At 45.2% G+C, this 27326-nt stretch overlaps 2 protein-coding genes across 8 annotated transcripts in view; one reads left to right on the forward strand and one right to left on the reverse strand.

Annotated features, from left to right (window-relative positions):
• Positions 1–2372, reverse strand: part of NPY1R (neuropeptide Y receptor Y1) — a 24024-nt gene extending 21652 nt beyond the window's left edge. The window contains exon 1 of one of the 3 annotated variants that reach the window (XM_083520310.1): positions 1493–2372. Coding sequence is in view for 1 of the 3 variants with exons in the window: in XM_083520308.1 (XP_083376434.1) it covers positions 303–561 (259 nt within the window). In the remaining 2 variants the exon portion in view is untranslated. Of the gene's footprint in view, positions 1–302; positions 1001–1492 lie in introns of those variants that run through there. The other 2 variants (XM_083520308.1, XM_083520309.1) reach the window with 2 other exon arrangements.
• On the forward strand, positions 461–25890 carry NPY5R (neuropeptide Y receptor Y5). 5 transcript variants are annotated; one of them, XM_083520313.1, is made up of 3 exons: positions 13687–13739; positions 14726–14824; positions 23701–25890. In XM_083520313.1, exon 3 carries the CDS (start codon positions 23710–23712, stop codon positions 25030–25032), a length of 1323 nt encoding a protein of 440 aa, XP_083376439.1. In that variant the 5' UTR covers positions 13687–13739; positions 14726–14824; positions 23701–23709; the 3' UTR covers positions 25033–25890. The 5 variants fall into 5 exon arrangements, 4 of the variants coding, with proteins under 4 accessions (XP_083376441.1, XP_083376442.1, XP_083376439.1 ...); XM_083520314.1 differs by having other exon boundaries at positions 13705–13739; positions 14761–14824; XR_014529997.1 differs by lacking the exons at positions 13687–13739; positions 14726–14824; positions 23701–25890 and adding exons at positions 461–567; positions 9512–9663.
• Positions 25891–27326: the final 1436 nt, after the last annotated feature.

The raw sequence follows: 27326 nt of genomic DNA on the forward strand, positions 1-27326 counted from the left end.
CTCTCCCTCCGATCTTTTCGGAAGTTTTGGTGGCTTGAGATGCGCCCCTTACAAGATGCCCAACAGGCGCGTCCGACGGCGCTGCCTCGGATCGGCTCGACAACTACGCTCGAAGCGGTTCTCTTCCCATTACTGCGAAGCCCGGGTCTAGCACGTGTCAGATTGGGGAGATCGCTCGTTTCGCGGGCACGGTCATCCCGTCCAATGTGCAAATGGGAACAGGTAAACGCCTTTAGGGGGTGGGGAGAGATCCGCTGGCTTTTTAAAAAAAGGATAATAACAGCCACAAAAGAGTCTCTCACCTGCATTCTTCCTTTCTTCCAAGCACCATCCTAAGTGCTGAAGCGAGAGGATAAGAGACGGCTGACTTGGGAAGCGAAAGGCAAAAGAAGGACAGACCCGCTGGCATTTGCCCACCACGGATCCCGAAGATTGGGTGAGCGGAGCAGGAGGCGTCCCCCTTAAAGCTGAACTCCACCTTATTCTCCCACTATCACATGACGGTGTGCGGTGCGGGATGTGAAGATCCCAGCACACGCGCCTCACCTTTAAGCTGCACATCTGGAGGTGGGTTGCCTAGTAATTCCGAAATAAATGTAATTAAGTATGCAAACTGCAGGGAAGGAGGGGGAGGAAAGGGGCTGGGAAGAGCTCTCGGGTGTGGGAGACAGTTTCTGAAATGCTTCTGCAATCCAGATTTTTGTCGGCGTGGTGGTTTGCGAGGCTGCGCCACCTCGTGGCCAAAGCCCGTCGGTGCCGAACCCTTCTCTGTGCATGGGGTTATGTAAAACGATCATTAGCGGGAGTGGCGGCTGGGATGTGATTTCATGTGCAACCCCCCCCCCCAAAAAAAAAAAACAACCCTCGGCTTTTTCGAATGAGAAAATTCGACTGATGGAGAGGCCCAAACGTGTGTGTGTGTGTGTGTGTGTGTATAAAAAATCTATTAGTTAAATGGAAAACACAAAGAAGATGAGCTATCACTTCTGAAATCAACTAGCAGAGCAATACATTAGTCCAGAACTGGAGATATGCCATTGCTATGCTGGCAGAACAGGGTACCACATCCAAGGATGGCAGGGAGAAATTAGCATAAAATACAAAAGTGATGTGTCTGGGGAAATGACAGACACAGCCTCCTGGCACCTCTGGAAACTCTGGAAACTGCAGCCCACCAATCCAAAGCTGTGCTGGGTCCAGTGATGCCACTCCCCCACAGAGGCAGCCAATGAACTCAGCACAATTGGGACACACCCATTGCACCCCATCACCACCACAAAATGACGACATGGAACCCCCTACTCTGTTAAGCCATGGTGATGTAGCTAGCAACCACTCCATTGCCACCAGTCCCCAGGCATGCTCTCGGGCAGGCCTTTGAGTCCACATGTGTTCCTTACTGTGGCATTTGCCCGTTCTTTTTAAAATGTCTGTACGGGGGAGAGAAAGAATTAATAGGTAGATCAATAGAAAAGCCAGAGGCAGAGCCTACCTGTTTATAAAAGGGCTTAGCCCAAGGTTTGGGTTGGTTGGTTGGTTGGTTGGTTGGGAAAGGCAGTTGGGAAAGCAGTTGGCAGACAGTTGGAATCAGAGAGACAGTTAGTGCAGTTGGTTCTTGTGTGAGGGGAGGTAGAAGAGTTAGAGACAGGATAAAATAAGACTAAGAAGGTAAAGAGTAACAACGTTTTGAATGCAGTTAAAGTTTATTTGTGTTTGCAATAAACTACACTCTTCTTTGTTAACTTAAGAACCTGACTGAGACTAAGTGATTTACTGGGGAGGACCTGGCTGGTGGAAGCGGATTAGTGGTGTACAGGTCAATAGTCCGTGAGACGACCGGGGGCTCCGTACGAACGCCACACTTACAACTACTGTTTTTCAGCAAACACACAAAAAAGGAAAAAAGAGAGTCCACATGACATAGTATCTATATAGCTCCCTGGGCAGACCCACATGCCAGCAGACACATTGGACCAGAGTGCAAGACCCACCCAGGGTGGGGCTAGGAGACACAGCAAGTGCAGCCACAGAACATATGAAAAGCCTGCTGGATCAGGCCAGTCGCCCATCTAGGCCAGCATCCTGTTCTCACAGCAGCCAACCAGATTCCTGTGAGAAACCAAAAGCAGAAGTGCACTCTCCCTGTGCTTTCCTGGAATTCAAAAGTGTACTACCTCCAGCCATGGAACAGACTGGAACAGAAGCAACATCCAGCGGCTCATTGCATAGGGCAGAAGAGGGGAGCCTAATGAGGTCCTTGTGTTTTGATGGCCTTCCTAGTTAGCCTCTGAGGCTAAATGGTGGCTCAGTACCACTTTCCAAGGAATACAGAGAAATATATCACAGAGTAAATAACTGTATGTGGTTTACAAAAAATCATTGACAGTAATGTACCAAAAAGGAACCATCCAGTGGTTGAGCAGTGAATTGCCAGTGTGGTGTAGTGGTTAAGAGCGGTAGTCTCGTAATCTGGGGAACCGGGTTCATGTCTCCGCTCCTCCACATGCAGCTGCTGGGTGACCTTGGGGCAGTCACACTTCTCTGAAGTCTCTCAGCCCCACTCACCTCACAGAGTGTTTGTTGTGGGGGAGGAAGGGAAAGGAGAATGTTAGTCGCTTTGAGACTCCTTCGGGTAGTGATAAAGCTGGATATCAAATCCAAACACTTCTTCTTCTTCTTCTTCTTCTTCTTCTTCTTCTTCTTCTTCTTGGCCCAACCAGAAGAAGATTCATGAAACAGAGATTGAAATCTCATTGTCAGAGTTCTGTTACAATTGCACCAGCAACAAGTATACACATTGAGAATTATTCTCTTGGACTCATTGCAGGGATATTTGGAAGCTTTTTTTTTTTTTAGCCTTGATTGCAGGCTTTGCCGGCTTCTTGCCATGCCCAGACATCCTGGATACTTCTTATTACAGCAGACAACTACAAATACAAGAGTTTTCTATTTGGAATGTTTGACTTTGATATATTGAATTGTGTATGTCACTATGATTTTGGCATTGTAGATATCATTTAAAACTCTTAAGTATTAGGTGGTGTTGATTACTGTCAATGAATTTTTGTAAACCACATACAGAATTATTTAGTTTGTGATACGCTCTGGTGGCAGCAGCAGCCATCCTGCTTGTACTCCCTGAGAGGTCTGCTCCCTCGTGGTACAGGGCATCTCAGTGAGCAGGGAAAGGAGGGACTGCATCCCCTGCCCACCTCCTTCTGAGACCCATCCTGAGGCAGGCAGCTGATGCTGGATCATATTAGGGTCTGCCCATTGTAGTTGCAGCCCATGTGATAGGGCAGAGCCATGCAGCCACCCTCTGGACACCAGTAGCTCTGCACCTTGGTCACAGCATACAGCTGTATGTACATTGAGCCCATTTCATTGAACTTGTGTGCAGAACTCCCCAGGCCAGGCTTAGCAAAGCGAAAAGAGCAGAAGTTTGGTGCCCGTGGATGTGACTGTTGTGATTGGTGCAGAAAGGTGGTTTTTGGCTGCCAAAGTTAAAATGTAAGAGAAATATTGATTTTTGACACCCACGAAAAACAGAATAGATCCTGCATATTGGTGGCTCACGCTTCAGAAGCTGCGAGTCCAAGGCCCCATTCATTTTTTTAAAGAAAGAAAACAAAAAGAAATCCGCCTGAGAGCACCTTGTATTTTAGCTGTTGTGGCAGGCTCCAAGCCAAGGGCCAGCTTGTCATTTCAAATTGCCGGATGAATGCCGTGAATAATTATCAGTCATACTCCCAACAGACTCAGGATACTAAACAGATACACATCTCAGTGCTCCTGGAAGAAGACTATTGATTAAACAATAACTGGCAAAGGAAAGAAAATGTCAGATTGACTGCTGCGTTTAACCCAGATGCAGTACGTGGAGAGCATATCCATAAGGCCTAGGGTGGTCAGATGAGGGTGTTTCACTAGCCCAGCTTTTTTCATACTGGCATATTAAGCCAAACTCATTTTATTTTCTAAAGTCCCCCCTTTGCTTCTGGTTGCCCTGTTTAGACTGCATGCAGTTGCTTCTGAGACGGGTTTGGGATAACTGAAGCAGGAGTAGTCAATGTGGTGCCTTCCCAATGTTTTTGGACTACACCTCCCATCATCGCTGCCCTTTGGCCATACCAGCTGGGGCTGATGGGAGTTCTAGCCCAATAACCCCTTGAGGGTAACCACACAGACTACCACTGAACTAAAGCCTAATATCTTGATTTAACTTTAGTATCTCACTGATATCGAGCAAGGGATGATCATTGTGCACCTAAAAACTCATTGGTGCTCCTAGACATGGTTTGGCTCCTGGATGTTCAGTTCCAACTGCAACTCTGAGCATTTCTCCATAGCCTTGTTTGTGCACCAGCTGCATCCTTCTCTGGAGAAGGAAGATCTTGCTATTGCCAGCCATGCTTTAGTCCTGTCCAGGTTCAGCTTCTGGCACAAATTCTAAACCTTAAAAACAGGTGGCGCAGAGTGTCTTGGCCAAATTTCTTTTGTGTTCCCTTTATAGCTGAGGTGGGAAACTCAGGCTCATGGGCCAAAAGCCACAACTCCAGGCCAGCCCCCTCACTGGCCTTGGTTCACACCCTCCTTGAGTGATTTTTGCCTGACTGGAAGGTGTCCTTGATCTCTGATAATGACTGTTGTTTGTTCGGATGGAGGACAGAGAGTGTGTATATGCAGAAGCTATGAATGCAGAAGTACAAAGGTGTCCTGGCTCCCAGTTTCAGACTCAGCATTTGGACTCTTGGCTCGAGTATGATGCTTGTTCCAAAATTCACTACAGTGCCCCAACATAGTTCATGCTACAAAGTCAGAAGGCACAGCAGAGCATGAAGGTACATGGCCAGGTGTAAGCTAAGATGCTGTCCAAACAACTGCCATGTCCCATAAGCTCTCCTTTTGCAGAGTGGGGAGGACACGGTCATTTGTGTGGTTGTCCCCAACCTCAAGACTGGGCAAGCAAGTGGGTGCTCCTTCAAGCAGGCTGAGCGTGCAAACTGTGTTCATGCCACTGAGACTGCCTTCATTGCCTTGGAGATAGAGGTGGGGCTAGCTTGCTGCCCGATTTATCCATAGGCACCTCTCCTGAGAAGAATGGTTCTTTGCTAACAAGGGGTGGCTGTGGAGTCAAGTTAGCTGGTTGGGATGCAGTATGCAAAGTATCCATTGACACCTGGACCAGTTGCTGTCCTAACCATCCACTGGACTCCTTACCTGGGTCCTGATCATTGCCTCCCAACCTGCTGGGTCTCCTCCCAAGTCTCCCATTTCCTCCCACTCCTCCTCCCCATCTGACCACTCACAGCAAGCAGTGCCAACTCACCCATGAGGCGGACTGAAGCAGCCGCCTGGGGCGGCAGAATCTCATGGGACGGCACCCCCATGAGCGCTCTGCTCCCCCCCCCCAACTCACCAAATGATAATTAAGTTGCTGTGCAGACGAATCCCCTGCATGTTTTCTCCAAAGTAGGTTTCAATTAGTTCCATGGGACTTACTCCCAAGTTAGTGTGCACAACATTGCAGCTTTAATTAAACTGGGCTTTGAAATCCTGCCCAAAAGTGCCAAGTTCGTAATAAAATCAGCATCCAACAATCCATAATTAGGAAGGCAAAACGGATCAAGAATGTATTGCTCTTTTCTAGGCATTAAGGAACATTGAATTAGCCTTGTAATTAATGTCTACCATGCATTTAAAAACTTCATACTTTTATAACTCCCAACCCTTCTCAAACAGATTCCTGCCTATTGATGTGTCCGCTTCAGTGGAAAAATGTAATCTGAAGGTTTATTGAGTGAAGCACACTAATGGTTTTGGGCTTTCCCTACTCCAACTCCTGTGGGGCGGGGGGAATATATTGAAAAATTAAACAGTTGAAAACTTAATCCAGTTGCATCCATATTTTTATTTAAAACCAAAAACCTCTCAGTAGCTGCTGTTGTGAAATATAAACTCCCAATATTTGCATAAAGGATAGGGGGTAGACTTGCATTGCATAATGACAAACACTGCAATCCTCTACTCACCCGAGAATAGGATTCACTTCAGATTAGACCTGGTTAAGTCTAAGAGTGCAATCCTATACACATCTACTCAGCAGCAAACCCCACAGAGTTCAATAGGGCTTACTCCCAAGTTAAGTGGGCATAGTATTGCATGTCTCATGGACTTCAGAGAGATGCACAGGACTTCCAGGAGTGACATTTGAAGACTGCAAAATAGTGTGATGGAACCCTTTGTGATGGCTATCACAAAGAATTTATAAAATGTTTCACCTGAAGAGCCCGGCTCTGTGTGTGCCTCTGTGCTAACGATACACCAAGCCGAGGGGACGCAAAATTGAGAAGATCCACAATTGAGAAAGTCCATGTGGAGGCACCAAATTTTGGCCTCACTCTGGGCGCCATATTACCAAAGTCCACCCCGGGGAGTGAGCTGTGGAGAAAGAGGAGGTCAGAGCAGAGTGAATCTGAGCAGCACTGGAAGCTGGTTGGTGAGCACAGCAGAGGAGCAGAACCCCCCTAATATAGCAGATGACAGAGATTTGTTCAGCGCAAGCACACAATACCACTATTCCATCATCCAAGCTGCTTCCCTATTAATTTCTGGGCACAAAATGTTTGTTTTCATCCATAGAAGTCCCTTCAAGTCTACACACAGTTCTTCTATCATGACTTTAAAGCTTTAATGGCTGTACCCTTTGAACACTGTATTCAAGCAGCAAGAAGGTGAGAGCTGTTCTTGGTGGAAGCTGTGAAGCTTCTTCCCCACAGAAATGAGACTCGATTACTTTTGGGAATGCTGCAACACTTTCTTATTTGGGCTGCCGGGGTAGGATTCAACACCCAGTTGTGATTTAATGGACTAGGAAAACGTGTCTTGAAATCCCTGTTCAGCCATCTCACTCGCTGCATGACTTAAGTTGACACAGGCGTTCTCTGTCAGCCTAACAGACTGCCCTTTGGCTGCTGTGGTGATAAACAAACTTGTGTATGTCACCCTGACCTCCTTTGGTAATAATAATTTTAAAAAGTAAGTGTGACCTGAAACAAACATTGCAGTGTGGAGTGCTTCTGTTCAGGGTTCCAGCCAGCCAGCTATACCTTCATCCAAGACACTCTAATCCATCCTGGATAGCTCAATTGGTTAGAGTGCCATTCTGATAATGCCAAGGTTGTGGGTTCGATCCCCAAATGGGACAGCTGCATTATTCCTGCATTGCAGGCGATTGAACTAGATCCTCAGGGTCCCTTCTAACTCTACAATTATATGATTTCTTTCATTTCTGTGATCTCTTGCCTGGTTTTTTGTTTCCCACCCACCCCAACAGTCAGCCAGCATTCACAGCGACTCAACATACTCAGCCTTCATTGGGTTATCCTCCCTACCTGCTACTATTAACTATTAACTATTTCCCCCTAAGCTTCTTTTTTTGTACTTTGCCATTCACCCAAGTCTCCTGACAATTCACTTTTCTGCACGGATGCCACCATTTTGGCTACATAAACGCCTGCATCTGCACTCTCGTTTGAACAATAGAAATAAAGAGACAGATAAATTAAACGTCTTGGGTTTAGCAAACATGAACTAATATTCATTGGCTTTATGATAATGCATTCTGCAGTTTAATACAGAGTTTTATCTTACTGATTTGAGTAGAAGTTTCAGCAGTATTAAGTGTCCTCTTGTCCTTCAGGTAGACCAGGAAAAAAATCTAGCAATAAAAAGAAATAGATTGACTTTTTTTTAAAAAAAAAAAGGTACGACGTTAGGGTGCAACACTCTGTACACTTACGTGCAGGTAAGCTCTACTGAGCAGTTCCCAAGCTGTGCTCCACAAGCATCATCTGGGTGGGCTGTGGCATGCCTGTGGATTTCAGGTTGAAGACACAAGTTGACACATTCATCATATTAAATATTCCTATTGATTTTAATTCATAGAATCATAGTTGAAATGGACCCAAGGGTTATCTAGTCCAGCCCCTGCAATACAGGAATTAATAATTGCATTTTATTGCTTCTTTTTATTTCTGACATTGTATTCCATTGTATTGCAATAAAAGCAATATAATAAAATACAATGTATAATAAATAATTGAAGCAATAAAATGCAATTAAAAACCGTACAGTATTTAGCACAGCACATTATAATTGCTACAATAGGCAGAGAGATCCTAAAGTAGTCCACTTTATACCATTAGCAATTTGCAAGTGGTCTGGGGAAAGAATGGGAACCATGTTCTCTTGAACACAGATGGACTTACTCCAGAGTAAACTTACATAGATTGTGTTGTAAAAGTTGGGAGACCCATACAGTATGTTCAGAAGGTATCTTATGTACCCAGCACTTTCCTAAACAGATAAAGAGACGGTGCTTTTAAACAGAAGTCACACCACACCACACATCTAAAGCACTCTTATACCACATTACATGGCAGGCTAGAGTCTGAAACAAAGATGTGCTCTCCCAAGCTCACATTCCCAACATGTTTGGACTCCTGTCTCAGTGACTTCTCTGCTGGCTTGGTCATGTCCACAGAATGGGAGCTGGCAGGATCCCCAAGGATGTGCTCTACAGGGAGCTGGCTTCAGTCCCCAGGCCTGTTGGCGGACAAACTCTGTGTTAATAAGATGCCTGCAAACATGGCATGAAGGCTGGCAACATCAACCCCACCATGTGGGAATCCCTTGCTGGCGACTGCAGTGCAATCCATAGCAGTGACCGGAGGAGGAATGACTGCTGCTAGGAGCACAGAGAGAAGAAACGCCATGCTGCATTTGCAGCAGCACAACTAGATCACTTCATCTGCCCCAGCTGCAACAAAACATGTCCCTCCTGTATCAGTGTCTACAGCAGGTGCTGCAACCTTCTAACAATTTGACTTCACCCTCAAAGTTACATTCTTCCATTGTCTTCCAAAACAGATGGATGCCAACCAACCAACCAACCAACCAATGAACACCACTTTAAAAGTCATGGCTTCCCCCAATTAATCCAGAGAACTATAGTTTGTTACAAGTACTGGGAATTTTAAGGAGCCCTCTATTCCCCTCACAGATCTACAACCCCCAAAGGTTCTTGGGAAGAATAAGTCATAAACCACCATGAGAACAACAGATCAGTTCTCAGGATTCTTTGGAGAGAAGCCACGGCTGTTGATGTGCTATCATAGTGCTTTAAATGTAAGGTATGGATGTGGCCACATCCCACACTTCAGAACAAGCACTGCTTCTGTTCCTTTGGCTGTGGTATAAAAGTCGCAAATGTTCCACTGAGCAACTTCTAACTTCGCAGAAAGAAACGGCAGAGCTGTCACAGAACGTATAATCTAAAGTTCAGACTAAGTTCAGCATGAAATATTCAGAAGTCCCTAAAACAGCCCCTTGACAGGGGTGTAACCGAGCATTTTTACACTTCTCTAAAAGAACCCCTTTCAATAAAGCTTTTTCCACACTCCTGCCTTGACGTCCCCTGTAATAATGATGTGACCTTTTGTTTCAGCAGAACTTCAAGAAAGTGTGATTCTTTAATGGCTTGCATTGATGGGATGGGGGAATAAAGACTATAGTCATCGCCATGGCTTTACTTCAGCCAGAAGAAATGCAAGAACATAACATGAGCCCTGCTGGATCAAGCTGTTATAAAATTAGTTAACCCATTTAGCATTTGATAGAATGTATAGAATTTAGCGTTGAATAAAAATGGATGTCAGGGACGCGGGTGGCGCTGTGGGTTAAACCACAGAGCCTAGGACTTGCCGATTAGAAGGTCGGCAGTTCGAATCCCTGTGACGGGGTGAGCTCCCATTGTTCAGTCCCAGCTCCTGCCAACCTAGCAGTTCAAAAGCATATCAAAGTGCAAGTAGATAAATAGGTACCAATCCGGCAGGAAGGTAAACGGAGTTTCCGTGTGCTGCTCTGGTTCGCCAGAAGTGGCTTAGTCATGCTGGCCACATGACCTGGAAGCTGTACGTTGGCTCCCTTGGCCAATAAAGTGAGATGAGCGCCGCAACCCCAGAGTCGGTCACGACTGGACCTAATGGTCAGGGGTCCCTTTACCTTTACCTTTAAAAATGTATGTACTTTTGTAATCCCTGCATCTACACTCTATACTGGAACCTATGCATCAATGTTCTAATTTCTATGCCGTGCAGACTTCTCAGCCCCGAACCTCCTATCTTTCTAAGTGCTGTTTGCATAGTTTAGGAATGGAATGTTAATGTAAAATTACCTTGAATCCTTCCAGGCATAGGAAACTATAGAAATTGTAGGTTGTGGACTTTTTGAGGGTCTGGATGTCAAGAAAAAGGACAATAAGTGAGTAAAATGTTAAATCCTAAGATGCCAAGGGGCACCCAAGATGGAATGAGCTAACGAAGCCAAGCAAGACAGTTTTAGCTCCCTGACCTGTGACCTGCCCTTTCATGCATACATTCTATGAGCGAAAAACCCTATAAAAGCTGTGTTAAAATGTGTCTCAAACACAGTTCTCCTAACTGGTGGTTCTCTGAACTACTGGTTTGAGTAACTGTTCCTATTGCAATAGCAATAGCTTATCTCTCAATAAACTGGGTCCCTAGTGGATGCTGAGCTCATATCTCTCTCTTGGCTGTGTTTTTCTTTAAATGTCATTCCCTCACCTGGGCATGAACTATTGAGAGCTGGTTTAGAAGTAAATTCTTACCGCAAGGCCAAAGACCATATAGTCCAGAATCCTATTCCCAAAGTGTTCAACCACCTGTGATTCCCAACTCATATGCAGAGGCATACTGCCTCTGACAGTGGTAGTAAAACACAAACAAGTGGGACTTGGATTTTAGTTTCTTCCCTTTTGAGCAAGCCCCCTGATCTTCTGACCCTTTGAAACCTTATTTTATTTTTTCAGCTTTCCTTACAGAGCATCTGTCACACTGCAAAGTGCAGTGTTGCTGAGATTCTGGCCATCTGAATCTATGAAAAATGTTTCAGTGCAGAATGCTCCTGTTCCAGATACTTCATTTCATTCCCTTTCTCGCATTCCTTCACCCTGCATTCTGCGGCCACTGAGCATGCTCATTCCTCATTGGGCTGTTTTTGGGGTTGATGCCCAGAATTCTCTTCTAACCCTCTTTTTGTATTTCAACAAACTTTGGGAGTTTCGCCAAGCCTCTGGATCCCTCCTTCTTGTGTGGGGATGATTACCACTTTGGCTACCAAAGGACCACCACTCTGAGATAAGAATGGGAATACAGTGGTACCTTGGTTCTCAAATTTAATTCATTCCGGGACTCCCAGAACCATTTGAAAACCAAGGTGTGGCTTCCTATTGGCTGCAGGAGCTTCCTGCACTCAAAGCTGCGGAAGCCACATTGGACATTAGGCTTCCAAAAAATGTTTGCAAACCAGAACACTTACTTCCGGGTTTGCGGCGTTCAGGAGCCGATTTGTTTGGGAGCCAAGCTTTTCGACAACCGAAGTACCATTGTACATACATTCTAAATGTTTAAAATGTTTAAAATAAACACCATAATAAATAAAAAGAGCATTTCTTTTGAATGCTTTCTTATGCAAGAGCTCTTGAAGCCCACTCCTTATGTGAACCCTGACAAAGTATGCATTTCCCTTTGTTATTGCACCACTGCTTTCATCCATCCATAAATCTGAAGTTGAAAGGCCAGAGTCAATTAGTGGGTTTGGTCTCTCTTCTACCCTATATGAACATTTCAAAATAATTGGACAATTAACACGAAGAAAAGACTTGCCCACAATTATAGAAGCCCCCACCTTCTTGATCAAGGATGGAGGTGAAAAGAAATTATATTGCAAGGGGTGCTTTAAAGAAGACACAAATACCAACATGGAATACTCTACTGCAGGCATAGGCAAAGTTGGCACTCCAGATGTTTTGGGACTACAACTCCCATCATCTCTAGCTAACAGGACCAGTGGGCAGGGATGATGGGAATTGTAGTCTCAAAACATCTGGAGGGCCAACTTTGCCTATGCCTGCTCTACTGCAAAGGAACTAGCATGAAATAATTGCATGGCTCAGCCTTCCCCAGTCTGATGCTCTCCGTATGTCTTTGAGTACAATTCCCATCAGTTCCAGTATGGCTGTGTTGGCTGGGGCTGGTGTATCCAAAACATCTGGAGGGTACCACATTGGCAAAGATTAATATAGATGAAGAATGGGAACCTGTGGCTCTTCAGATGTTGCTAGACTGCAACTCCCATCATCCTTGACCATTGGCCATGTTGGCTGGAGCTGATGGAAGGTGAAGTCCAGCAACATCTGGAGAGCAAGGCATTCCCCACCCTAGGTATAGATTGTTAGTGTCATGATTCATATTCATGCATGCTGCTATATATATATATACACATTGGGAAATTATCGCCCATTGTTTCCAGTTGCACATACACAGATAATAATAATAATACATACACAGATACAATAATAATAATATACAAACCTTTTTCATACAGGCTATTTCCCTATGCAAAAATGTGTTCCAGGTGGAATTTTGCTGTTTCATGTAAGCCTAAGAGGGGCTCTAAGAACATATAATTACATCTCTGTCCTTTGCGCTATAATTAATGGGGAAATTGTGAGTGGATTGGTGATGTCTGTGATGAAATTAAGTCAGAAAAGAAGATAACCAGGCATGGGGTGGCAGGGGAAGAAACTCGTCCTCAAGCTCCAGGGGAGCCGGCCCCTTAATTTTAAGTGTGGTCCTCTGGTCTATGAGCCTTTTGCATGCAGACGAGCCCAGGATCAGTTCCTGTGTCCCAAGGCAGGGCTGGAATGTCTGAAACCTTGAAAAGCCATTGTCAGTCAGTGTGGAGCTCGATGGTTCGATGATGTAACACAGCCTCCTATGTTCCTAGATAAAATGAAGTCCAGGTGTGATGGGCTTGTAGGTTTCATTAAAGGGTCCACTACCTTGCCCCTCCCCACAGCACTGAAAGAAGCAGATGAATTTTGAAATGATGCTTGGGAAAACATTTTGGCTGAAAAGCCAAAGTCCTTTTTCATGAAATAAAATCGGGAAATGCAGAGATTAAATTGACACAGAGCTCAGCTGTGGAACGTCATTTTAACACCAGGACTCCGCTCTGGACAGTAGAAATAATGACAGAGAGAGGGGGGATTGTTCAGGATATGCAGAGTGCATCTCCCTCTTTACTAAAGCAACCACAGCTCACCTCGCACAGGTTAACTGCATGGCAGTCCAAACGGGAAGGGGATATCCTTCCTTCCACCGCTGAACGGTATTTTCCTAGTAACACAAAGTGTGAATTATGAGAAACAAATCTTAAAGAAGAGGAGGAAGAGGAAGAGGAAGACTTATTTCAAACGTGATAAATCTCCTGTGTGAATAACTTGCCAGGCAGGTCATTCCGCGCACGACCAACTTATCCAATATGCCACCATAGCAGAAGTTACAGCCCGAGGATTCTGCCGGTCTCCACCTCCTGCAGCTTTTGCAGCAGCGGACCCTAAAAAACGCAGCCAGGCAAGGGGCGGCTGGTGTCTCCCACCCCCCTTCGGCATCTTAATTGGGAAATCGACGCGGAGAGAGGAAGGGAGATCGATCCGGCGGAAAGTTAGCCGAGGGAGACGCTGCGGTCGGGGGGCCAGGCGAGGCAGCGCGCTGTGCGCAGCAGCAGCAGCGCACATCTCCTTGGAACCGAGCGGGCGCGGAACGGGCAGCCTGGCTCTTCCCCATCCGGCGCGGAGCACGTCGAGACCCCGGGTAAGCGCTGCTCTCCCCGCTAAGCGTTTCGAAAGGCAGATGCCCAAGTGCAAGGCAGCTTTAGCGGGTCGGCGAGAGCTTCTTCCTGGCTGCCTGGGGGCGCTTTTGATAGACCCAAACAGGCACAACGCGGAGCCCCAGGGGCGAGCCGGTCCTCGGGGGGCGCTGCTGCCGGAAGGTTTCTGGCAGCCGAGCTTAGCCTCCGGAGCGAGCGCGAGGTCAGGAAAGGGCCGCGCTGGGAGCGGGGTCCGGGGGAGACGCCGAGACAGGGCCCCGCTGCCGTGCCCCGGGAAGGCGCGCAGGGCGAGTAAAGAAAGACGCGCAGCCCCGATCCTCCGTAGCTTTGGCTCAAGGCCCCCCGCGTCGCTGCCTACGGCGGTTTCATCGACCGCTTTGTCAACAACCCGCCTTTTCCCATTTTTCCTCTTAAACCCAAAACACTTATCAGCGCGCCCACCGGTTGGAGAGCTGGAGTGCGCCCAGAAGCTCCAGAAAGAGCGTTTTCTTCGCACCAGGAACCCAGGGAACTCGACTCCGTGCCAGATCGAATCTCTGCCTTCTCTTCTCCCTCCGCGGTCTGCAGTGCCGCGCGGTTAGGTGGTGGATGAAGTGGAGAAGGCGGCCCTGGGGAGGAAGCAGGGGCGAGGATCTCCGGGCCCTGCTTCTTCCACCTGCCCCAGGCGACGCCCTCCAACGCGCGACCCAGACGGGGGAACCCTTCTCTGAAAACGCCCTTACTTTGGATATTAGGGGGTTAAGGAACTTCTTCTCTTCCGGCGTCCTTCAGATAATGAGCGTTTCCAACTTTATTCAGCCTTGCTTGAAATAGAAGTGGGAAATCTTCTTTTTTCATATAAAGAAGAAGAAGGTGGAAACTTTCCGCCGCGGGCGAAGGCGTAATGCGCCAAACCGTCACTAATTGCCTTGTGCTTGACTTGGCTGCCAATCGGTTTCTAATTATCCCACGTTTCGTGTTTTATCTAAAGCTAAATCAAACTATTGCTCTTTTGGGGAATATCAGCCAGGCTTCCTCTTAAACGGAGCGTTCAGAAACTCTGCCTTCTGGAGTCGCGGTGGTGCAACAGGTTAGTTGTAATCCATTTGGCAGATTCACAATTAAAGATTATTTGTAAAGCCCACTGAACCCACTAGGAGCCACTCCTGAGAAGATATGCTTAGCACTGCGTTGTTAGAATAAATTGTTAAGTGTTTATGTGCTGGCTTTTTGGATGTATAGCTAATGTATAGAAACCGAGAACAATACAGTGGTACCTCGGGTTAAGTACTTAATTCGTTCCGGAGGTCTGTTCTTAACCTGAAACTGTTCTTAACCTGAAGCACCACTTTAGCTAATGGGGCCTCCTGCTGTCGCCGCTCCGCCGCTGCACGATTTCTGTTCTCATCCTAAAGCAAAGTTCTTAACCTGAAGCACTATTTCTGGGTTAGTGGAGTCTGTAACCTGAAGCGTATGTAACCTGAAGTGTATGTAACCTGAGGTACCACTGTACCTTATACCAAATCAGACCATTGGGCAATCTAACTCAGTGTCATCCACTGCTTAGCAACAGATATCCAGGGTTCAGAAAAAAAACAGTCTTCCAGTCCTAGCTCCAGAAGGGAAGAAGGTAAAAGGCGGATCTAGACGGATCCTCGTGAATTCATATGATTTTTTTCATTCAAATTAAATAAAACCACTATGATACTGTAGACCATGTCTTACTCTGTAGACAGCATAAAAAAAAATCATGCATCCACTATTTTGTGGGGCCGCAGGGGCGCAAAAACATGGTTAAAAAACACGGATCCTCATGGATCCTCATGATTTTTGCACTAGATCAGGCCAAAGTCACCATCAGATAAAACATCATGTCCAGGGGCACAGCCTGCACCACAAAAATCACGGATCCACGGCTTCCTGGCCATACCGTGGCCCAAAAACGTGGTTTTGAAGCACAGATCCTCATGGATCCTCACGCTTTTTGCATCGGGCCAACCCAAACTCACCGTCAAATCACATATCATAGCCAGGAACACAACCTACACCACCAAAAACTTAGATCCATGCCTGCCTGGTCATACCGTGGCCCAAAAGCGTGGTTCCGAAGCATGGATCCTCATGGATCCTCATGATTTTTGCACAAGATCAGCCCAAAGTCATCATCAGATCAAACATCATGGCCAGGGGAACAGCATGCAACACAAAAATCACGGATCCACAGCTTCCTGGTCATACCATGGCCCAAAAATGTGGTTTTGAAGCACAGATCCTCATGGATCCTCACACTTTTTGCATTGGGCCACCCCTAAATCACCGTCAAATCACACAGCATAGCCAGGGGCACAGCCTGCACCACATAAAACTCGGATCCAGGGCTTCCTGGTCATACCATGGCCCATGGATCCTCACGCTTTTTGCATTGGGGAACCCCAAATTCACCCTTTATTCAAATGTCTTGTACATAACCACAGATCTGACCACAAACATTATGGATCTACTGCTTCATGGCCCTGGCCAGATGCTACCCTGGATATACAGGCCACTTTTTAGGTGGGTGTGCTGGGATGGAGGAAACGGAGTCGGCTGAATCTCTATCCATGAAAGATGGTCTTCCAATGGCTGGGCCAGAATGATTTTGGTTTGGTTTGCCTGCTCCCAGCTCTTCATGGGGCAATATAGTCACCTGTAGCTGCCATCAGGAGTCCCAGTGTGATCCTGGCTGCTTCTGTCTCTATGGAGGCATTGGTCACGAAATGTAGCCAAACTGGCATTTTTTAATCTATGTCAGGTTAGGCGATTGGTACCGTACCTGTCCCTTTCCAACCTATCCATGGTGATCCATGCAGTAGTCACCTGCAGACTAGACTACTTTAACTTGCTGTACACCTGAGCCGGGGAGGGCAGGGTATAAATGCGATAGAGAGAGAGAGAGAGAGAGAGAGAGAGAGAGAGAGAGAGAGAAATGCAGGGCTACCCTTGAGACTGCTCCAGAAACTCCAAATGGTCTAAAATGCATGAGTTCTTACTTGGACTTTGTGGAGAGCCCACATTCAGTTGGTTGTTCATCAGCTGGATTGGCTCCAGGTGGAGTATTGAATCAGGTTCAAGGTTTTGGTGCTAATCTTTAAAGCCCTAAATAGTTAGTGACCTTTCTTATCTGTGGGAATTATCTTCCAATACACCCCCATGAGTGTGACGCTCATCTAAGAGCAACCTACTGGTGGTCCCTGGCCCAAAACATATCCAGCTGTCCTCGACCAGAGCCAGAGCCTTTTTGGTGGAACGCTTTGTCTAATGAGACCAGGGCTCAGTGCAATCTATCTCATTTCTCTCACTTGTCATGGTGAGTGGGCTTGCACATTCCTATGACCCTTGTGAGTGAAGCTGTTGGGAATCTCATACTCCCAGCAGGGTCACCCAAGGTCAAAGAAAATTAAATATGCTCAGAGTCCTGTAGTGATTTCATGCTCTTTATTGCAGCTTGTAAAACAGTGACTGATTTCCCCCCCAAAAAAACCTCAGGCCTTTATATACATTATTTATATACAATGAGTCCAGTCTGATTGGCTGATTCTGCTTCCCTCCTGGAGCCTGATTAGTCTTTTCCTGCAAGCCAATCAGTTCTTGCATTCTAGGATCCTACTTGCCTATTGTTCTAGGATCCAAGCTTAGTACATAACAGGGAAGGAGCTAGACAAAGAATGATCCAAGAAGTCCTCAATGGCAGAACAGGCGGATGATAACAAGCAGTGTGTTACAACGGCTGTGAAGGCGGATGAAGGCTGCAGCAGATAGGATCCACCAGTTCGTCGTGACTATTCATGCCATCAGAACAGAGCCCTACTGCGAAGACTGTGCGTTGGTCAGCGTGCACTGATCTCTACACATAAAACAAATTCACACACAGGCGTCTTCCAAAAACCCAACCCCCGCAAGCCCTCCCCCCCCCCCATGGCGATCACTAAATGGCTACAGAGGCAGGAATGTGAAATCTGGAAGCCCCTAGTCATGAACCGACACATGGGCGATCAGTCATTCTGACTCAAGGAATGAGGCAGTTGAGCGGCTCAGCAGCTGTCTCCATGACTGAGCAGCCCTTTTTAGGATCCACTCTGCTCACCCCGAAAAGGGGAAGGGGCTGGAAACTGTGCCCTAAACGTAGTCTGCCTCCCTTTCCCCCTGACTGGATTACCGCTCTCAGTGGGGTCACCACCCAGGGGTCGTAAAAGACAATTGAACTTTGGAACATGGAAGAGAGCATTGTTGGCTGCCCACTCTCCACCTTAGAGCAGATTTATGCCACAAGGTGCCATAGGAAGGCACTGGACATAGTAAAAGATCCATCGCATCCTGGTCACTGTCTCTTCGAGCTCTTGCCGTCGGGACGGAGATACAGGATGATGAAGACAAGAACGAGCCATCTTAAGAACAGCTTCTTCTCCAGAGCGATCTCGGCCCTGAATGGGAAGCCAGGACTTTGAAAGTCATCTAATCTCCCTTGCTGTATTATACTGTATTGTTTAATTAGTGTTTTTATGGAGCAGTCAAGTAATTTCGTTGTCCCCGAAGGGGGCAATGACAATAAAGATATTATTATTATTGTTATTAGGACTTTGTCAGATAACACAGACAGCGAACGTCCTAAACGCAGCGCTTCAAGACTCTCGAAGAGCAGGCGAGGGACAACTGAAGGAAGAAAAAGGAGGCTACACATTCTTCTGGAAAGGTCTATCTGAACAAGAACATTGAATACATAGGTAGGCTTCACTATGAAAAATGACCTTGTGAAGCTCCTGTCAGAAGTCCCTACTGACATTAATGAGCGACTTTCAACCCTTCAAATAAAGCTCACAAAAAACCAACAGACTACTACTATAAGCACTTATGCACCAACACTGGATGCTGATGAAGACATTAAAGAAAATTTTTACTCTCAGCTGGATACCATCCTGTCAGAGACGCCTAAGGAAGATAAAATTATCCTTCTGGGTGATTTTAATGCAAGAGTTGGGTGAGATTTTGATCTTTGGCCTGGGACTATTGGGAAAGAAGTAGTTGGCAACAGCAACCAGAATGGAATCTTACTTTTGACGATATGTGCAGCGCACAACCTTGTTATTACCAAAATACTCTTTTGACAGAAAAATAAATTTAAAACTTCATGGAGGCATCCTCGGTCAAACCACTGGCACCTCTTAGGCTATGTTATTGTCCGTGCTAAAGATCAATGTGATGTGCTCCTTACCAGAGCTATGACGATCACCGATGACTGCTGGACAGATCACCAACTAATACGCGCCACGATGGCTATCAAGATTATACCTCAATGCAGGCTTCAGGGAAGAAAACCAAGGCACAAAATGAACACTTAAGCCCTTCACGTTCCCATTAAGCGGGATTGCTTCTAAATGACTCTTAAGGACCATCTGCTTTCAGAATTCCCTGATAACATCAAGGAACACTGTACCAAGCTAAAAACATCCACAGAATGGGCCAAACTTGAATGAATCCATGTATTTGTTACAGTAAATTTATCTTTCCGCTTTCTCATCTGTGCCAGTAAGTGCATATGACACCAGTGATAACTCCAGTTGAAAGGTGTTTTTTTTAAGAGATCTGGAAGATCAGGAAAGTGAAACCTCAGGTGCCAGGGTAGAATGTCTCCACATTGAGCATATTGCAAAAGAAGTTATCAGAGCATGGAGTTCAAGACATTTCTGTCCAAAAGAGGTTGTAGCTGGTGAACCTGCTGGAGCTGAAAAAGGCACTCCTAGCCACTGAAGTCATCTGAGACTCCAATGACAGTGTTAAATCCAAGAATATCTCCAAGCTGCTTCCAGGGGAGTGCAACCGCATCCAGGGCAGGCCGTCTCCCCACCTCTTAGACATGAGAAATGAGGACACACAACACCTCTGTCTTTTCAAGATTCTGCTTCTGTTTATTGGCCCACATCCAGCCCATCACTGCCTTTAAGCACTGGTCTAACATCTCAACCACCTCTCCTGTTTCAGATAGAACAGAGAGCCAGAGCTAGGTATGATCTGTATAGTGGTACCTCGGGTTAAGTACTTAAGTCGTTCCGGAGGTCCATTCTTAACCTGAAACTGTTCTTAACCTGAAGCACCACTTTAGCTAATGGGGCCTCCTGCTGCTGCCGCGCCACCAGAGCACGATTTCTGTTCTCATCCTGAAGCAAAGTTCTTAACCTGAGGTACTATTTCTGGGTTAGCGGTGTATGTAACCTGAAGCGCCTGTAACCTGAAGCGTATGTAACCCGAGGTACCACTGTATATTGATGGCACTTCGCTCCAAATTTGTGACACCCAGAATCAGATGCCTGAGGTGACCACTATGTCCAATGGTAGGACTGGCTGCTGAGGTGAGGCAACAGTAAGTAAAAGGGCTGCCTATTTAGTTGGTATCATTCATGAATAATACTACAATATGTTGCAATTCTGAAGAGAAGCCCATGTGGTTTGCTAATCCCTCATCTCCATAACAAACAACCCCTGATTCATTCATGTTAAGCTGTTGGCAGAAATCAAAAGTATAACAGGAATACATTTTCACCCTCATGAAAGAAAGACCTAGCAGTGGAAAAGCATGTCTTGGCCCTTCTTATATGTGGTTTGTAATCTATGTTCAATACATCCGATTCTTGGGAGCCAGGGTTGCTGTTACTCAAAACGATGGCACGTGCCTCTGCTAGTATTAAGGCATATTATAAACTAGGGGAGGCAGAGCAATCTAAAAGTTACAGTGGACAAACAGTAGGAAGCAGCTGTTGCCTTCATGCTTCTGACTTCCCAGAGATCTTTGGCTGGAAATAGAATGGACCATCAATGATGAGATCACTTCCTCCTTGTGATATGCAAATTCCTAACCCAGGGATGGGGAAACCTGTGGCTTTCCTGATGTTGTCGGACTTTAAATTACATCCATCCCAGCCAAGATGACCAGTGGTCAAGGATGGTTGGAATTGCAGTATAATGGCAAATACCCGATGGAAAACAGGTTACCTACCCATATCTTAATCTATTCTCATTATGATCATCATGGTAGATGTGAGAAGAGCCTGTGAGATTTGATTCTTTGAGCATGGCAAGTTGATCGTATGCAAACACTGCCATGCATAGAATATAATTTTGCTGGGAAGCGTGAGAAAAAGGACTTCTTAATGCATACAGAAAATTAAATATAGAGGCATGGTTGGTGCACCATAGACTGGAAACCAAAGAGCAAGCAACCTCTATAGGCTAAAGTGCCATGGTCAGGAGAATAGGCTCGTAGTCTTTATTCAGAGTTATTTTAGAACATAGTGTCTCTCAATCAGTTGGAAAGAACAAAATGGTTGTGTTCTCTTTTTTTATTAAATGCAAAATACTTGGGACAGCAATGGCCCCACTGGCCTTTGGCAGATTTCAGGTTTTGAATGAGTAGAACATGAGAAAGTGTGTGCCTCTTTGTATAAGTGTAACCCATTAGAAAATATAATACATGAATCAGAAAGGTGGAGTCTGGGTTTGCTCAGATCTCTTACATCCTTCAGGCTAGCCCTGTTCGCCTAAGCAGGTTTAAGAATTCAATATATGCTTACTACCCATTTTTCAGAATGGTGTTAGAAAAATTATCCCAGGCTGTTTAAAGTATATAAGAGGTCTGGTTATTTCACAGTGGGCAGGGAACTAGTGAAGCCTGTGACCGAGATACAGGCAATCAATAGCAATTTTCATGCTGACAAAATATAGGCACCTGCTAGAGAACTTAGGCTGCTGGAATTATATCATCTATCTCTATTTGTTTTTCAAGAGTGCTGTAGAACTTAATGATCAAATATAAGGCAGTAACCTTCAGGGAATGCGTGGTGTCCTTTTGCAAAAGAAAATGGTATTTTATTACCAATCCATTTCAGGCAAAAGGGGATAGGAGAAAAAGTAACTCACAACCCCGGCATGTTAATTGCACACAAAATCCCTTATCTAATCAGAAGAGGTCCTCACTTCACCCTAGTAACCAAAATCAAGAGCCATCTCTTGACACCACTGAAGAGCTTTTTCACATTAATGCTGACTGCCTAGTGGGAAGAATCGACTACTGGAATAATTCCAGGGAATTCTGTATTATTGTGAGGTTTTTATTTTATTTTGATTTTTTTGAAAAGAGACTGGTATTTCATCCCAGAAAAATTACATATAAGCAGACAAAATACTGATCCTCAAAATACAAATAATACAGCTACTGGTAACACATATGCGGTACCCAAAATCTTGCTCGCACACAATCTGTAAATTTCCTTCCATAACAAATAATACTGATGTTTGTGGAAGTAAAAGGCAGAAAGCACATTTTGCATAATACAAATTATCTGTATTGTAGAAAGTATGACTGCTATTAACTGCTGTGTGTGGGTGGAGAAAAGGAGTCTCAGTTCAATAAAAGGGGGATTGGTAAAATAATTTTGTAGTCTCATTGGTTCATGCTTTAGTTGAGGGGCTCCCAAACTGTGATCTGTGAATCACCAGTGTTTTGCGAGCTTCATTCTGGTTGTCCATGGCATTTCTGTGGATCTGTGGTTGAAGGCAGAAGATGGCGCTTTACCGTATTGCATTTTATCGTATTTGAAATCAAAATCATCAAGTCATCTGCCAAGAGCCTCAGCAGTCTTCAAGTGGTCAACAGGAGGGAAAGGTTTGGGAACCACTGTTCTAGTTACCACCAGATGCACCAGGTGCAGGGCTGGGGCGGGGGAACCCCGAGCTTCCCCCGCCCCCCGCCCCCAGAACAGGCTGCTATTCGCAAGCCGTGGGAGAACTGCGGGACTTCGCACAGCTCTCCCACGGCTATTGGAGAGCTTTCCTGCACCCAGAAGCATGGGGCGCGCTGAGCTCAGCACGCCCCAGGCTTCTGGCTTCGCGCAGCTCTCCGCAAGCCGTGGGAGAGAAGAAGAAGAAGAAGAAGAAGAGTTTGGGTTTGATATCCCGCTTTATCACTACCCGAAGGAGTCTCAAAGCGGCTAACATTCTCCTTTCCCTTCCTCCTCCACAACAAACACTCTGTGAGGTGAGTGGGGCCGAGAGACTTCAATGAAGTGTGACTGGCCCAAGGTCACCCAGCAGCTGCATGTGGAGGAGCGGAGACGCAAACCTGGTTCACCAGATTACGAGACTACCGCTCTTAACCACTACACCACACTGGTGAAGTCCCGCAGCTCTCCCACGGCTTGCGAATAGCAGCTTGTTCTGGGGGCTGGGGAAGCCCGAGCTTCCCCAGCCCCGCACCTGGGGGGGAAAAATATTTTTCTTTTTCTTTATTTCCCCCCAAAAAACCTAGGTGCGCCTGATGGGCCGTTGTGCCCTATGGGGCGAAAAATATGGTAGATTACTATGATGTGCTGTACAAAAGACTGTCGTTGAAGTTCTGATGTTTCTTAGAACCTGCCTGCGTTCTCTCTCTCCTCTCATACAAATGAACCATTTTCAGTACTATGGTTGGGCACTGCACAGAGTTTGGCTGTTGCATCCAAGATCTGAAGTAGCCTCCTGCTTTTAGACAGTCAGCAAACAGTTTTTCACTTTGGTGAGCTTTTGCAAATTATTTCCATTAAGTTGATTTTACACTAATGCTTCCTTTTTAGCTGATTGTGATATGTGTTGTTATTTGTATTATTTATGTATTATCTTAGTTCTCTTGTTTTGCAATTTGCCTTGAGAAAGGTGGGAAATACATTTTGAGCATCATTTTAAAAAAGCTGCTTCTGAAAGATGATTGAGAGAAAAATCTGTTTTTTGAAATTTTTAAGAGGGAAATTTGGCTTTGGATAGAATACATTCTTTGGAATACATTTGCCACTTAACGTAAGTAAAATTACAGCACCACACTTATTTATTAGGTATTGAAATGTGGTTTGCATGGGTGCCCTTGTTTCTGCAGCTGATAATCATTCTATTTCTGGTTCCATACAGGACTTCATTATGGACAGAGACCTCAAAGATTACAGTAACAGGACACTTGCTGCAGAGAACAACTCAGCCCCTTCCAAGGGCTCCCATTTTCCTACCTGGGAAGACTATAAAAACAGCGTAGATGACATTCAGTACTTCCTGATTGGGCTTTACACTTTCATCAGCCTCGCTGGCTTCATAGGAAACCTGCTGATCCTCATGGCTCTAATGAAGTGCAAGCAAAAAACCATAATAAACTTCCTCATTGGCAACTTAGCCTTTTCCGACATACTAGTGGTGGTCTTTTGCTCTCCCTTCACCTTGACCTCAGTTCTACTTGATCAGTGGATGTTTGGCGAAGTCATGTGCCATGTAATGCCTTTCCTCCAATGTGTGTCTGTCCTGCTGTCCACCTGGATGCTGATTTCCATTGCTGTGGTCAGGTACCGTTTGATCCGCCACCCTCTTTCTAGTAACCTGACACTGAGACACGGCTGCTACCTCATTTTCGCCATCTGGACTCTTGGCTTAGCCATTTGCTCCCCTCTGCTTGTTTTCCACAAGCTCGAAGATCTCCACCTGGAAGCACTGAAAAGCAAGCGCTTGTGTGTGGAGTCTTGGCCATCTACATGCTACAGGGTTGCATTCACTATTTCCTTGTTGCTCATGCAGTACATTTTGCCTTTGGTTTGCCTCACCGTCAGTCACACCAGAGTCTACAGGTCCGTAAGTTCCAGATTGTCAGGCAAAGAAAACAAACTGGAAGAGAATGAGATGATAAACTTAACCCTCCATGCGCCCAAGAGCCAGGGGCCTCAGGGACAGCTCTCTAGCTCCGAGAGGTGGAGTTATACTTTGGTTAGGAAACATCGGAGGAGGTACAGCAAAAAGACAGCTAGCGTGGTGCCAGCAATATTAAGGCACCATCGGGGCAATACTTCTGGGGATCTCCCTGAAACATCAGGGACAGAAAGAAGTCAGCTTTCGTCCAGCAAATTCATCCCAGGGATTCCCATCTGCTTTGAGGTGAAACCAGAGAGTTCTGAAACACAGGATGGGATTACAATAGCCCGATCCACCACTCGGATTCGGAAAAGGTCTCGGAAGGTTTTCTGCCGACTGACGGTGCTGATTATAGTTTTTGCAGTCAGTTGGATGCCTCTTCACGTTTTCCACGTTGTAACAGATTTTAATGGCAATCTCATCTCAAACAAGCATTTTAAATTGGTGTACTGTATTTGTCATTTGCTGGGCATGATGTCCTGCTGTTTAAATCCCATTCTATATGGATTTCTTAATAACGGCATAAAAGCTGATTTGATGGCCCTTATTCCATGCTTACAATTATCATAAAACTGCTGTAAATGGAACAATAAAACACAAATTATTATCCTCACAGGTTCAAACTGTGAAACATATCATCTGACTGCTTGCGGGAATGCGTTACGGAAAGTTCCTCTTGTCCATTTAATGTGACAAAGGTTAACTCGGTGGTTGGATGATTTGATAACACTTCTCAGTTTGTAAACATGCCAGGTGTCAAGGTTTGACTGGTCAATCTACAATCCTCTCATCATTCCCTCTATGACAACCACTCATGTCAGATTTTCTGTCAGGAGGCATCTAATTGATGTACAAAAGAAACAGATCGTTTTCAATATGTACACTATGGGTGGCATCCAGCAAAGTATTTCTGGTAGTGCAAGGATTCCGACTTGTGCAAGGGAACTTCCCCTCCCTCTACCCATAAACCCCATGCTCCCCAAATCTGCTCCAGAGGGTTGGGAGAATCCCCTGGACAGATTTAGAGGATGCTCAAAGAGAAGAAACAGAGGGGCTCCTTTGTAGTCAAAAATCCTTGTGTTAGGAGCAGCACTGTGTTGGATGCTACCAGGGCTTTTTTTCACCAGAACTCAGTTCCTGCACTTCTCAGGTGGGCACCATTGCCATGATAAGAGAACGAGAGAGGCGTTCATGGTGAGTCCCGGAACCTCTTTTTCTCGAAAAATATCACTGGATGCTACCCTATAAGCAGAAATGCAATATCGAAACGCAGTTCCACAAAGTTCCTTCTAAAGCTGCTTTAACATCATGTCAAAGATACCTAGATTGCAAATCTTGCTAGCAGATACTTAAAACAATGTATTGTCATGAGGTAACAATCAAATATTAAGAACAATGTATCGTTGTCATGAGTGAACCCATTGCTCTTTAGGCAATATTTCTTTTTAAATAAATCGTTGGCTTCTGTGTGAATGGAATAAATAAGGCAATCTCTTTATTGCTTGATATAAATAATTTCTATTTTAAGAAACTGGTTGAATCTGGTTGAAAAGAAGCTTGTGCATACATGATGACTTTCTATCGTTTAGTACTACTGAATCAGAGTTTTTGGCTCTAGAAGCTTGCAATCTAAATAAGACAATAGAGGGAAGGAAGAGACAATGATAAGAAATAACCCGCATTACATTTTAGCACATACCCATGTTGTGTATATTGAGGGCTGTCTCAACCACATCATACTCAGAGTAGATCCACTGAAGTCCAATGGGTCTTCTCTGAGTAGGATTAATGTGGGATGCAAGCTACGCTTTAGACAAGTACAATAGAAGCACATGCATCAGGGAACTCTTGCTTGAGATTATTTATTTATTTAGAAAAAAATTGTATAACACTTCATTTTTTTAAAAAAAATCAAAGCAGTTTACAACAAACATACATAGATATACAGTAAAAAAAGAGGCAAAAATTTTAAATCAGCATTCATCTAATTAGTTTTGCTGGAGTGCAGCTTTGAGAGAGGAGACAGAAAAAAGTAAATACTCTGTATCTTTCCTGTTCTGGAGCAGCCTACTGTATTATATCACATCAGAGACTTCAGTGGGATTACATGCACGTAAATCCTTGCACTTTGGTATGTCTGTACTGTGGATCAAGCAGCTATACTTTAATACCAAAGTTTAGCTCAGCAAAGGGATGTCTTGCTTCTGAAAGAATTGAGCTGTGTTGCTGATCTTTTCTTTAAAGTGTGGTATGACAACTTGGTCATATCTCCCATTATATCTCTCTCAGCATAAGCATATCTTTGTGCCCCAGGAGGTGCTATAATCACATTGACTGTTTTCCAATTTGGCTACAGCTTTCCAGTTCTGCTCTAGCTGCCTCTCTAAGACCCCGTGCAGAGCCTTTCTATGCTAGCTTGGCAAGTGTAAGGTTGTGTAAATAAAAGACAGATGGGAGTATAGTTTTAAGGATGTCAAACTGGTACCATGAAAACATCCGATAGCCCCATCATGTCTGCTCTTCAATTGTAGGTGGACCTTTCAATGTTAAGCTTTCTGATTACTGGTACTCCAACATAAGGAATGGAACTCATTCCCAGAGACTGTGAAACTGCAGTATCCCCTTGTATTGGGGGTAGAAGACGCTAGTGACTGTTCCTGTCATCTACCACCATTTCACAGTGAAGAAAAGAATCTGTGGTCCCAACCATGCTCTTATAGCTACAGTCTAGACTCTCTAACTACCCAAGCCAGTTGATACATAAGAACTGATCAATATTGCAGCCTGCCTTAAGTGCACAGTGGTGAGTTTATGTGCAGAATCCAATACAAAGTTAAAGCCTGGCAAACAAGAAATATCAACAC

The sequence above is a fragment of the Podarcis liolepis genome, assembly GCF_965112155.1.
Source record: "Podarcis liolepis genome assembly, chromosome: 9".
Taxonomy (NCBI): Eukaryota; Metazoa; Chordata; class Lepidosauria; order Squamata; family Lacertidae; genus Podarcis; species Podarcis liolepis.

What these genes read in the sequence shown, in the direction of transcription:
- NPY5R (XM_083520315.1), top strand. Translation starts at nt 23,710, where the DNA reads ATGGACAGAGACCTCAAAGATTACAGTAACAGGACACTTGCTGCAGAG.